General features: G+C 40.5%; 1 protein-coding gene across 1 annotated transcript; it reads right to left on the bottom strand.

The window, feature by feature from the left end:
- Positions 1 to 809: 809 nt before the first annotated feature.
- On the bottom strand, positions 810 to 13,455 carry PSMG1 (proteasome assembly chaperone 1). Its single transcript, XM_054055456.1, has 7 exons — positions 13,309 to 13,455; positions 12,488 to 12,597; positions 10,929 to 11,080; positions 10,476 to 10,538; positions 7,817 to 8,015; positions 6,385 to 6,521; positions 810 to 5,318 (listed from the first exon to the last, which is right to left on the bottom strand). The coding sequence occupies exons 1-7, from the start codon at positions 13,428 to 13,430 to the stop codon at positions 5,244 to 5,246; spliced, it is 858 nt and encodes a 285-aa protein (XP_053911431.1). The 5' UTR covers positions 13,431 to 13,455; the 3' UTR covers positions 810 to 5,243.
- Positions 13,456 to 14,192: the final 737 nt, after the last annotated feature.

The raw sequence follows: 14,192 nt of genomic DNA, 5'->3' as shown, positions 1-14,192 counted from the left end.
GTCAAGACCTTTACCAACTGATCTTAATTTTAACATCTAACTTGACGTGCAAGCTGCAAGTGTAATGTGGAACTAAAACAGAGGCATAGAAAGTCAAATAATTGCTTTTGATCCTGATTCTTTGTTCATAAAGTACTGTGAAAGCTAAATGAGGGAAAACTAAATAAATGTGATTTTAAAGAGCCCTACTTACTGCGCAAGACTCAGTATTTATTTCTATTTTGAGTTGCTTCTTAATGAATGAACAGAAACCTCCTGCCTGATGCCCTAACAAGGTGCAGAGCTCTGGGGATGCAGCTGGGGAGTTTGGGTCCCATCTGGAAGGAAGAACGTGATTGACACCAGCAGGCAAAACGTACTGAAGTCCCTCTCCAGGGGCCTACAAAAAAGCTGGAGAGGGACTATTCATAAAGGCTTTCTTCACCAAGAGGGTGGTGAGGCACTGGCATGGGTTGCCCAGTGAAGTTGTGGCTGCCCCATCCCTGGAGGTGTTCAAGGACAGGTTGGATGGGGCTTTGAGCAGCCTGACCTGGTGGAACGTATCCCTGCCCATGGCAGGGGGGTTGGAACTGGGTGGGCTTTAAGGTCCCTTACAACCCAAAACATTGTATGATTCTATGATTTAAAGGGGGGAGGGGAAATGGAGATCTGATTGCATTGAAAAAAAACTCATTAATCTCACCTACTTTCATTTCATTTCATTTCTTAGCTTATTTTTACTTTTCAATGTTCTAGACACAAAACAGAACATTTAAAATAATCAAAAGTAACATCCCAGGTCAAACAAAATCCTTGCCCTTTTAAAAAATCTTTTTCATTACTTGCAACGTTTCAAACATTTTCAAGTTTCACCATAATAACCATATTTCTACTTTCAACATCCTGATCCAGCTTTGTTCTTACCACTCAGATTGGTGAGCACTCAACATGTCAGCAAGTCAGGTTCCAGGTACCTCAGCTTGTTCACCCACAAAATAGAAACATACCAGCTGCATGTCAAATTATTATTTACAAGCCTTTCCCAGCATTACTAAAGAAACTCTTGCCTGAAGTTGAGGCAGAAACAAATTCCTCCTTTATGGGCCATTTAAGTACTCAATTATAACACTTTCCAACACAGAGGAGAAATGAAATCAGCAATACCATCCTGAGCTTCCTCCCCTCCACGTTGTCTCACTGAGCATCATCCTTTAGCACGGCAGCTTTATTTGGAAAAAAAGCACCTAATATTGTAATTAAAGATGCAAATGTCTTCAGGTACTGGATGAGGACTGAACTAAAATTTGCAAGACAAACTTCCAGGATTTTCCTAAATTTTGCCTACTTGACTTCCCAAATGTTTTAATACAATTTTCAGCACAGAAATTTTAAAATTAAGTGTCACGAGTAGAGGTTCTTCCTCTGAGGCTTTGGCAACAAAGCACAGTTTGCAGGGTGGAGTCAAGATATTTGCTGCCAGTATCAGAAGTCAGGAGTCTGGGAAAACTTAAATTATTTGCTAGAGCCGTACAGTAACAGGAGGAGACCTTCACATAGGAAGGGGGAAGAGAAATGTCCTATGCATTGGCATCACCAATGGATTGGCAAAGGATAAAGCTTTTTTCTACCTCAACTCTGTTGTGCTGTGGAAACACAGAGGTAGATGAACAAGGTTCATGGCTCACGTTACTGGATAGGAGGCAGGAAGTCACCAAAAGTAGCCTTTGGGACGTAAGCTCCAACATCCCTTGCTTTAGTGCCACAAAAACCTTTGGCTCCATCAGGAACATTCAGGCTGTTGCTTTTCTGTACAGTACCAGTGTTTCTGCTGATGCCATACAGGTAATTGTATGTACAGTTATCTGTACATACAATTGTACGGGTATATCACATCAAATCCAGAAGGAACACAATAGGACAGAAGAGTGCTTGGGGAGCAGAGCAGGGCATGACGGTTTTATGCTGCATTTTCAAAGGACTGCAAGAATTTTATTACTGGAGAGTCACTGCACTGTATGTGCCTACAACCACTGGGAAAATGAAAGCATAATAGCAACTATACTCCTGGTTTGGGCATTTGAACATGGTTTTGTAACAAATTCAAATAGAACGCAGATTTCCTGGCTTGGACCATACCTTCTAACAATATCTGTACAGTGCTGTACTCACATATCTGTGACCTGAACTTCACAAACACCGGTATGTTACAAGCCAAAAGCCAAGGAGCCTCATTAAAGAGCATTGTGATTTCAGGACTTATTTCAGGACAATTAGGCCAGGCTTATCACATTTCAGTCAGAGCCTTTGAGGAACAAGAAAACACGTCTGCCTACCAAATATATTCTGCAGCATGATAAAGCAGATGAGACTTTAGAGGAGGCTGCGTCCTCGGTTTAGAAGACAACATTCCTCAGTACAAGACAGCTTAGTGTTATCTGAAAAAAAGTAGGGGTGGCAAGTGAATTAGATGATTCGACAAACAGAAAACTTCCAGTCCAATAGTGTATTCTTTCTGGTTTGATTATTTGCATTTAGGCCAATAGCTTATGGAAACAAGTCTTAAACAATCACCTTTTAGACGTGTAGGCAAGAATGTACTTCTACCCCCAAAATTTTTGAAGCCATCTTCCACATTGACAAGTTTCAAGTTTATATGCTCCTATAAACATTACAAAAAACAAGACCAGCTGCCAGAAACAGAGGAAACCTTTTTGCAGGCTCTTGCTGGATAGCGGAGCGCATAGGAAAAAAAAAAAACCAACTAATTAGCAAAGTTCAAATATGGAACAGTCTCTAGCCAACGCCCACATTTTATGAGATACTCAGGCATCATTAGTTCTGATGCTTCCAGAACTACTTAGGGGGAGAATATGAGCTACTTCACACATCAAATTATGTTAAAAACAGAAGGAATTTTAAATTACCTTCTTTCACTGCCCTGTAGTTCTTACTGTGTATTGGAAAAGGTTGACATTTCAAATTTGCACAGTACAATCCAGCTGACACTGATGAGGGAGAGCCTTACTATCCGGTGTGCACACACCCTGACCTATATTTTCATGCGAGAGAGCACTACTGAATAAAGTTGTGTGGATGACAGAAATAAACTTGGATACAGAGTGAAACTACTAGCTTGATAGCCTGCAATAAAAAAGCGTCACATCCTACATAAACATTTCCAGCTACAAAGAGCTGCCATTGACTTTGAAGGATGAATAATTAACCTTCAGAGCATTCAGCCAATACTCCAGTTTTCAGTCTTTCTAATTTAATCTTCCAAGTTTCTTTGTTTTGTTTTCCACTTTTATTCAAGGTGTTTAACTGTATTTCTCACACCTCAGAAAACTGAATTATACTGTTTTGAAACACTGCAAACTGTATGGATGATAAAATCAATACTAGAAGTATATTTACAGTTCCTATAAGAGCCTGCATATTTATTATTGAAAATATTTCTTATTATGTACTTAATTATTAATTGAATACAGTTAGCATATAAGTAAGGAAATGGTGCAGCCAACGAGCAACTCTTCCAGAGCAACAAGATTCTCAGCTCAGCTCATGCATACAAACAGGTTTTCATTACAATGCTGTGAAGAAATGGGAAAAAAAGAACACAGAAGGAACCATGTCCTGCACTTCAGGCTTCAGTGTTTGTTCCAAAATACAGCAGCACTTAAAGTAACAGTTGTTTGCTTATCTGTAATGATATTAACAGAAATTTAAAACGTCTAAACTGATACACAACTTGATATCCACATCAAGAATATTCTATTACAGTTGAAAATGTGACACTGCAGGCAGTCCAAAATTTCCAGAAGCAGAAGGTGTAGTGGGCCTGCTGAAGCCAAGAGTTACTTCCTTCAGGGGACATAGACTAAGCCAATCACTTTCAAATTTGAAGGGATGACAGCTCTGTTAAGGGAATACAATGTCAAAAAATGTCCACTGGGCATCCAGTGCTAAGTCAAAGTTAAACTTAGGACAGAACTTAGAAGCTGCTATCCTTTTGTTCCAAAAGTATAAGCTACAAGCAATTTAAAGGTCTCTGTGCAGTGACCATACCAGCAAATTACTTGGTAACAGGAGAAATACTCTCTTTAACACCATCTTCTTAAACAAAATGGTAAATTAAACAGAAGGTATATACAAGTCAGAATTAGATGCCAATCCTAGTCAACATTTTAAATACACTGGTGAAATTGTTAGCAACTTTCAGAGATCTTTCTGAGACACTTCAAAACTTGAACTTTTACTTCCCTCTAAAAATCATATACTCCACATAAAAGTCTTTGCCCTATTCCTGCTGCTGCCAGAAATTCAGAGTTTTAAAGTGGGTAAATTAAACCTCTTTGCCCTGCCAAATCCAGCCTAAGCAGCTTGCTTCACAGGGAAAGGCTTCCACCAGTGCCTGATACCTGACAGTAGGGAGTGCTCAGGCGCCTCTCTGGTGCCTGATCAAGGCCTCAAGCTCAGAACTCGCATTTGTGGGCTGTTTTAGCACGGTACTGCAAACAGGAGCTGCAGCATCTGAATGCAGGCACATGTCTCTTCCTGCCACATGTGCAGGCCGCAGCATCCTAAACACCTGCAATGATCTACTCAGCGCATCCAAGTAAAGCTCTTCCATGCAGGTCAAAAAAGGTCCACATTCCTGCCTACTAATTTGTAAAGCAAGCTTATTTTTCACTACTAAGTATTTTAAAAGGTTTTGACCATACTTTACTATGTTTTGTATCAACATATATATATAAAATGTATGCGCATACATATATGGATATGTATCATTCATACAAACACACAAAATTATATAAATTTATGTATGCAAAAAGATGCAGAGTGTACTTTCTCCATCACAGACAAAACTTTAAGGAGGATCAAATATTAGGAAAACTTTAGTGTCTCAAAATTAAGTAAAAAATAAGTATTCTCATTAGATATAGACAGAATTCCTTAACTGCATTTCCTCTTTTGTGTGTAGAAGGCACACATTTAAATTAGATAATCCCTTCAGGAGAAGAAAAAGAAGTCGCTTTTTCATCTTCAAATATCATTCCTAAAATCATTCCAGAAAAAAGCCTCCCAAGCCAGGCAGAAAGAATATATGTGTTTGTAGTGATGAATGTGAAAGTAACAAATGAGTGCAAAAGTAAAAATCTACTGGAATTTATTCCACTTTGAAGGAAACAACTACAATTCCAAAATGTCCTCTACAGAAGAAACTGGAGTTTACAAAAGTGCAGTCTGTATCATAAATGTCCTCTTCAGATATAGATATTATTGTGTGTTTCATTTGTTGTCAGTAACTTCTTCAAATTCTTTGTGCTTTCCGATACATCCTAGGAAAAGGAAGGAATGATCAGCATTAGCTACATTGCTGGTAACAAAGCAAGAACAAAAAGCCTCACTGTCACCTATTCCAATTTTTATTACTTTAAATATCAGCTGATTAAAACATTAACGGTGAGCAAAACTCAGGTCTTCTGAATGAACATATCCAGAGACATGCTAAAGGCTCGAATGAAATATGCAGTTCAACGACAGAATAGGATTTGTGAATTTGCATCCCTCTTTGCCTGTAGACGGGAGGAAGAGCCTGCATATCTGCTGTTGTTCTCCTTCAGAGTTAAAACATTTACATACTGATCTGTTAAAACTTATTTAGCAGACCAGTATAAGCTGTCATGAAAACTAACCCAGGATTCCCACCTTTAAAGCTGAAATAAATACCTCAGTACGCACAAAACCCTTCTTGTCATTTAAATGTAAGTTCAATAGGCAAAACTGAGGAGAGTGTTTTGAATCAACTATACTTAAAATAAAAGCACTTCAGAAGCAAAACACTAACTTCAGTAGCTACAATGACAAGAGTTCATAGCTGCTTGATCAGTGCAAAACTGCTATAAATCATCATTAGAAATTCAGCCTTTTAATTCCAGAAAGATACAGGTCAAAGTAAATTTCTTAAGAAGCTTTCATGTATGGCAGAAGAGAGGCAGATACAAAGCTTGAACAGAGCCATCTTGCATATGAACATGAAAAAACATATATATACTTAAAGGTTTTAGCATGAGACACTTCAAAGGAAACTGCAGCTTAAACAATGACAGGAAATAACTCTCTGATATACTAGTATCACTATGGGAACCTGAAAAGTCAAAATGAAGTTTTGAGTGAAGATGTAGATTCACTGTTTCTGAGCATCTTATAAACAGATGTTGCAGCAGGTACTATAGCAGAAATCATTATCCTCTGTCATTAAAGCCTGTATCTTTCTGTACATTACATACATCAGTCTCTTCAGGCTGAATCCTCACAGGAGCACACTAACAGCAGAATGCAAGAGATAAAAGACAGACCAAAAGAGCCCAAACCTACCATTAATTTTTAAATATGAAATTTTACCTTGACTAAACTCTTCAGGATTTTAGAAGAAATCAAAGGCTTGAATGCTTCGATTGTAACCGTGTCCAGTTTGATGACATCAGTGTAACACTGATACAAGACTGCAGGAATCTGCCATACTTGACAATAACTCAAAACTATATACAAATCAAAAGAAAACGTGTGTTAGATTCAGCAGAGAAGGAATCTCAGTTTTGTGTATAAAGTCACATTTGTTCTGGCTAGAACTCCTAAAGCGTGAAAGTTTAGAAATCAACTACTATCAGGAGCGGCTGAGGGAACTGGAGTTGTTTAGCCTTGAGAAGAAGAGGCTGAGGGGAAACCTCATTGCTCTCTACGGCTACCTGAAAGGAGGGTGTAGAGAGGAGGGAGCTGGCCTCTTCTCCCAAGTGACAGGGGATAGGACAAGGGGGAATGGCATCAAGCTGTATCAGGGGATATTCAGACTGGATATCAGGAAAAAAATTTTCACAGAAAGGGTCATTGGGCACTGGCAGAGGCTGCCCAGGGAGGTGGTGGAGTCACCATCTCTGGAGGTGTTTAAAGGATGGGTAGACGAGGTGCTCAGGGACATGGTTTAGTGGCAGATAGGAATGGTTGGACTCAATGATCCAACAGGTCTTTTCCAACCTGGTGATTCTATGATTTATTCTACTCAGGATCTTGACTGCTAGACCAGCCATCCCTCATCCTTCAGGTACACAAGAAAACAAACCACTAAAAATGAGTAAAATGCAGTCGGTGTTTCTTCATGAGAAATACCTTAAGTGAAAATTGCACGGTATTGGTAGAAAAAAAACTTCCAATAAAAAACCCACCAAAACCTAACCAAACATAAAAACCTCAAACCAAAGTGCAAACAAGATAAACTTTTTATAGAAAAATGATCCACTTTTAGCTCCCACCAGACCAGTTCTTCCTCATGATACTACCACTAATTTGGTACTCTATAATGAAAATACTGAGGTTTTTTATTACGTTACATAATAAAACTGAATATAACTTTTACAGGAGATCGAGCAGGTGAAACCTACTTAACCTGTAATATGCAGAAAGGACTTTATTAGCCTCAGGTTGGATACTCAGATGAAAATAACTCTTATTAATAAAACATTTAGTTCATAAGTAAAATGCCCCCCAAAACCAATACACAATAGGCTTTGTGAGGCAATACTGAAGGATTTGGTAGTACTTATGGGGTACTTTACCCCACACATAAGGGGAAAAAGGATTTGTGGGTGGTTTTGAAATTTGTCCCTATTTTACATGGCAACATGGTAAGATGTCAAACTGTTAGAAATTAATTTTCAAAAACTAACTTATTAGCCAGTTCATACAGTGAAGTAAAATTTCTAATTGCAGTGGGATGCTCTTCAAAGTGAATTTTGTGTTGCCACTAACAGATAAGTAAATAATTAAAATTGTGAAATACCAGCAGCAGGGAGATCTCGCACAATGTTAGGCTGTTCTAGCAGTGGACAGCATACTGGCTCTTTGAATTCTTTTGTCTTCAAGGCTTTCAGAAACGGAGATGGCAGTGTTAAAGTAGATTCCTGAGTCTTATAATCAGCCACAGGACATGTCGAAAGAATGGTTACTTGCAAGCCCTCCTTTCGCATAGAGCCAAAAACCTGAAATAAACATATTAATATATAAGTAAAATTTATCTTAACACAATAACAGCATAAAACCACAAAAGTTTCATTAAAATCCAGTTTGATTCAGGTTTGCAGGAACAACTAAAATTTGAATGTTCAGGTAGAAATTTTTGGGGCATTGCTCTCCGGATGGAAATTGAAGGGAAAAAAAAAAAAAAAGCAGTTAACATATTTACATTTAGTGACCCTATGGACTTTCTTGAGAGGCTTTAGGTTGTCAGTGCTTTCTATGCACCTGCAAATATATTAAGACTTACTATTTTTACTAATGGTGACTGTAGAAAGAAAAAGGACTCCAGATAAAACCAGGCTGTTTAGGACAGGAAGGCAGCTTGCTAAGCTGCAAGACATCCAACATTGAATTGTGCTCCCTAGATGTTCTACAGTAGTTAAAAGGAGCCTCCATTTTATATTGTATTACATTCAGGGTGAATTGAGAAAGAGAATCTTAATTTTTCCAGTTTTCCTCATATTCAAAGAGAAGTGTTTAAAAAAAATTGTACAAAACATATTTTCAGATTTACTGCACCCTATCACAAAGAGCACTGTGCTGCATGGTGTCTGATTGTTTTTGAAGAACATATGTCAAAATGAGCAGAAGCAGGATAAACCTGCAACTTCCCCTTCAGATTTATGATCAGTAAAGAAATAAGGAGTTTGGTAAATGCTACCAAAACTTGCCTGTTTCTGTAGATAGTACCAATCACAGAAGGGAAGAGGACTGTACTCTTACATCAATGTGTTACCACTGTGATATAAAACTGACATAACTTCTCAGAAGCACACGCATTTTCAATTTACAGTATATTTACTTTATTTGTAACACTGGGTGGTATGCATTACTGTGAAACTTTAGTCTGTATGTTCTCATTTTGTCAGTGACTGGTGAGAAAACACAAACAGAAGTAAAATTTGACCTGTGGAGACTGTGAAGACACTCAGTGAATCTGAGTTTACGAAGAATACAGAACAGATCTGTAACTCACAGTAGAAGCAGAACATTACCAGCACAATATTTCTGCCATACATATATAAATATCAAAAACCATGAAGTCTAAAAATACTCAAGAACACTGACATGGTAAAAATGTGCACTCCTACTGTTCATGAACATCCACGTTTGATACAACACATATGCAGAGACAGCTGGAAAAATACAAACGGAGAAGACAGCAAAACCACAACCATCTTTCTTTTGCAATCCCAGTTTAAACAAAGCAAAAAAATGCATGGAATTCAGCAAAACCTAAAAGTTTTAGGTCTTAGAACTTCAGAACTTTGAAGTGAACCATTACTGTCCACCAAACTGAATTAAACTCTTCAACCAGCCAAGGAACCACAAAAAGCTAGTTTTCCACAAACTTGGGTCTGAAATCCCTGCATCATTCAGTGAAGTGACCCCAATTTTCCATGCTCCTTGCCTTTCCATAATCTCTCTGGCTCCCTCCCTCATGCCAAGTTGCCCGCATGGTTCTCCCTTGCAACCAAACAATCCTCCTCATGTGCTGGCTGGGCCAGCCAGCACCGTACACTGAGCAGGTATCACTCAGCTCCAGCTGAGGACTTGCTCTCCGCAGACATGTTGCTTTTTATCTCACCCTGTCTAGCCACAGCCTTACACAACTTCAGTGCTAACCTAATAGCTTTAGAATCAATCCCTGTTCATCAGATCAGGAGAGATTTAAAGGAAGGCAGGTTAGCAGACAGGCAGCAAGATAAAATAAGCATATTTCCTTGAGGCTAAGCAGTGACCTGAATCCATAAAGAAAATGAACAGCCAGAACTTTCCGCCCACGGCTTTATCTTATTAAATCAACTTGACGATATGCAGAGGGATCTGAATGACCCAGCAGCATTTGTGTACCTGAATGATACTGGGGTAAGGTACTTTGTTTACCAAGTCTATGAACAAATGGGACAGACACTGCTTTGGGGGCACCTTCTTTTAGAAATACTCTTTGTGAAAAGAGCAAAACACACCCACTAGTAAAGACACCACCCATCATGAGTTTCACAACAAGTCTGGAGATCCTTTGGAAGCTGTACAAACACAGTTATGTTATTAGTTTTTAAGGAAGGATTCTATCAGAGCTGAAATGCAGCTAAAATAAGCCATAGGAAATTTAAGGCAAACAGGAAGAACATTTGGAAAGCAGTTATTTGCAACAAAATTGAAACTGCTGAAAAAGAAGTAACCGCACAAAGTTGTTGAAGTTACAGTACAACTGGCAGCACCTAGAAAGGAATTTCACAGAATCTACAGAGAGTAAACTTCTCCATCTGTTGAATACTTAAGAAAATAAAGCCACAGGAAAACAGTTATTTACAATGCTACCATGTTTAGAACAGCAGAGAGGAAGAGACACTTGCACCAAGTTTAAGATCCCCACCCCTAAGATGTCATTGCTCAATTTGTTGTCCTGCCCGTTTTACCTTTTCAAGCCACTGGAATTGCTGATCCTCAGCAACGTAGCAACTACACTGGCATAACAAAACCTTAAGGGAAAAAAAAAAAGTTGCATAAGCAAGTGGTTTAAAGAGCACAACAACAGCTCATCATCACTTGTAAAGATGATGTGACTGCAGTCAACAACTAGTTTAGTTCTCTTGTGCTTCTTCACCCCATTTCGAAAAGAACCTTTCATTCACAACTGATGCAAACCCATCAGGCTGTCATACATCTTCTTCATACTGAACCTCACACACCAGAACTTCAAATAGTTTTAGAGAGCATAATGACCCTTCAGATATTTTATGATATTAATCCAGAATACTGCAGCATTATGCTTGGTTTGCCCTACGCAGGGCAGGGGCTGGATGAAGGTTGATCTCTTTTTCAGAAAGCTAAAATACTTTTATAGGGGAGTTCATGCAGAAGTCACTTACTGTTGGATCCGATATTAATCGGTAGAACAAACAGAAAGAATCTGTTGGGAGGACATTTGTTGTGTTGGTTGTTCTACACCACTCATTCCACAGCTTCAAAACTCCAACTACTTCCCAACATACAGAATCCAGAATAAAACAAGACAGGAAAGCTGAAAAATGCAATGAATACTGTTAATTTATAAAGAATAAAATCTGTTTTAAAAATAAATACCTGAACTGTCATTTTTTTGTAATCTCAAATTTAAAAAAAGTAATAACTTAAGTAATAATTTATTTTCATCAATATAATTCTATTGACAACAACAAGCACATGAATAAACTCACCATATCAAGACCTAAAAGATGAAAAGCAGTTCTACATATAGAAATCCCAAACACCAAAAACACGTATTCTTTGGAATTATATTATTATGGTTAACCTTGATTCCTGTAGTATACGTTTAGGATGTAAACAGTAAGTCTCTAATACTTCTTAACATACCAGATACAACTCACTTCTCAAAAATACCATCACAGAACCAGCAAGGTAGAACTATTACACTGGCTTTAGGAAGCAGAGACAAGTGTATGCATGAGTTAGCAGCAGAAAGAGATCCTAGATCATAAATCAAACTCCTGCCGAAAGTTAAATTGAAGACAAATAAAAGATCTAGAGCTATTTTTCAAGCAAACACCTGAAGAAAGAAATACCAAATTAGCAAAGTTAACTTAGTATCACCTAAATGTCATCTACCTGTGACTGAAACATAAGAAAGACTTAAAGCTTCTTTATAGCCACAGGAAAACAGCTATTGAAAAACTCAAGGCTTCTGTAAGTGTGTGTGGGAAGGGCAGGTGTTTCAAGACTCTCGGCCTAGTGAGTAAATAGCCACCTCAAAAAGGGGCATTTTGAACAGGTAGGGAATTAGAATGTGAAAAAGGGATGACTGACCAAGGAAAAAGGTAAAAAAATAATTCTCTGCTTACTAGACATTAAAGAAACTACAGTTCATTGACCCATAACTTTATGGCTTTGACAGATCCCTATTTCAAAACACTAGACTGCACCAAGCCACTTCCTACGATTAGAAACAAACTTTTGCCAATCCACAGTCAGTCCAGGAGAGTCCACCAAACAAATTCAGATAGAGGAGAAAGGGGGGCTATCTCAACTAAAATCCAAAACTGAAACATGCTTTGCTTCTGCCCTTCAACTGAAAATACATCATTTTACCATGATCTGACAGGAGGAATAGGCAGCTGTAACAAAAACCTGTGTTTTCTGTGTACAGACTAAACTTGCCTTTCTCTGGACAGCTCATCTGCCTCGGGATTAAAACTCTGCTCCCTAAATGAAGTGCTGGACAACTTTAAGGATTGTTTTTTCAGCAGAGACCAACATTAGAATAGATTAGGACAAAGGGAATGCCCTGGCACAGTTACATTTTATCCCACAGTTACATTTCATTCCAACCTCTTACTTTCTCAAAGGATTTTCCCCCAAATTCTTAAATCTAGCTGACAGCAAAAGCACAGTGAAACTTCAGACCCTTGGATAGTTGGCTTTTTGCACCTACCCGCAGCGTTATGTCCTATCGCCACAATGAATTTTGAACACACAAATGTCTCGCCAGCATAGTCTTCCACAGGTGCACCTGGCTTCAAGGTCCAAAGGACGTTGATCTCCCTGGCAAAAAAAGAGAGAGGGAAGTGAGCAGCACTCACCCTACTCACCCACCCTACTCTCCCTTACCAATATGGAAAATGCTGGCAAATAAACTCTCTGAGACTTGTTTTGGGGTTTTAGCAAGCAAGCATCCTTTATCAGGGCTGGCCAACACAAGGGAGAGCTCTCCATCCATCGTGTGCAGTGAGACAAGAGCTGGGACAGGATGGATTCCCCACTCACGTGCACAGGGATCAATTCTCCCAGAAATCTTACACCTATTCTATTACTTTCCAAGGACTGATTTTAACGTCATTATGAACTCCAGCGCAGCCAAATCCGTTGGTGATTTGGAGCTGGCTCCAGCTCTGCCTGACCCCGCAGTGGAGATGGGAAAGGCTGCAAACAGAGGGGATTGCAGACGCAGCTGCTCAGCACAGATCACACTGTGCACAAGACGTGAGCGTCTCCCAAGAAAGATCAGTGTCTGCAAAAACAGTGCCTGAAAGGAAACAAGATGTCAGACAGACATTCTGTCTAACTTCCAAGAAATACAAAACACAATTACTTAGAGGAAGCTTTGCTTTATCTTAAACCAAAATCATCCCGGTTTTGCAGCAGTAACTGCCCCCTGCGCCCCCCCCTCCCCCGGGTCCCTCGCCGGGGGGCCGCGGTCGAGGCCGCACAGCAGCGGCGAGGAGAGCTGCCGGAGTGGCCCTCCGGGGCCGCTACCTTTTTTTCTCCAGCTCCCTGCGGATCTCCCGATCCTCAGGCGTCTCCTCGACCCACTCCTCCTCATCGTCGACACCGGCGCGGGACGGCGCCACCACCACCTCCCCGAAGAAAGTCGCCATCTCCGCCGTCGGGCACAGCGCCTGCGCAGGGACACGCCCCTTTCCCGCCGGTGCTACCGAGCCCCGCGCCACCAGGGGGCGCTCCAGCCACACGCACCGCGGAGTCCCTGCTCTAGCCCCGGCCCCGCGGCGCGGCTTGTGCCGGGTTCGGGGCGCGATTGTGCCCCTCTATTCCACTCTCGTGAGTTCTGGAACCCTCAACAGAAGAAGGATGTGGAACAGCTGGAGCAGGTGTAGAGGAGCCTATGAAGATGATTCAAGGGCTTGGAGCACCTCTGCTACGAGGATAGGCTGAGAGGGTTGAGGTTGTTCAGCCTGGAGAAGAGATGGCTCCAGGGAGACCTTAGTGGAAGGTCACTGTACCTGAAGGGGCTACTGGAAAGCTGGGGAGTGATAGAGCATGGAGCGATAGGACGAGGAGGTATGGCTTTAAATTGGAATGAGGAAGATTGAGGTTAGACATCAGGAGGAAATCCTTCATGCTGAGAGTGGTGTGACACTGGCACCGGTTGCCCAGGGAAGCTGTGGCTGCCCCATCCCTGGAAGAGTTGAAGGCCAGGTCTGGATGGGGCCTTGGGCAGCCTGATCTAGTGCGATATGCCCCTGCTCATGGCAGCATATCTTTCAGGTACCTTCCAACCCAAACCATTCTGATTCTCAGGGCATGTCACCAACCGCTGTGCAGCCACTTGTGGCAGAAGGATCCACTTTATGGGACAGCAATGAAGCCGAGGAGCAAGAGCAGGGCAAAGACAGGAGGAC

The sequence above is a fragment of the Cuculus canorus genome, chromosome 1, assembly GCF_017976375.1.
Source record: "Cuculus canorus isolate bCucCan1 chromosome 1, bCucCan1.pri, whole genome shotgun sequence".
NCBI lineage: Eukaryota > Metazoa > Chordata > Aves > Cuculiformes > Cuculidae > Cuculus > Cuculus canorus.
This window is presented reverse-complemented; position numbering and strand designations above follow the sequence as displayed.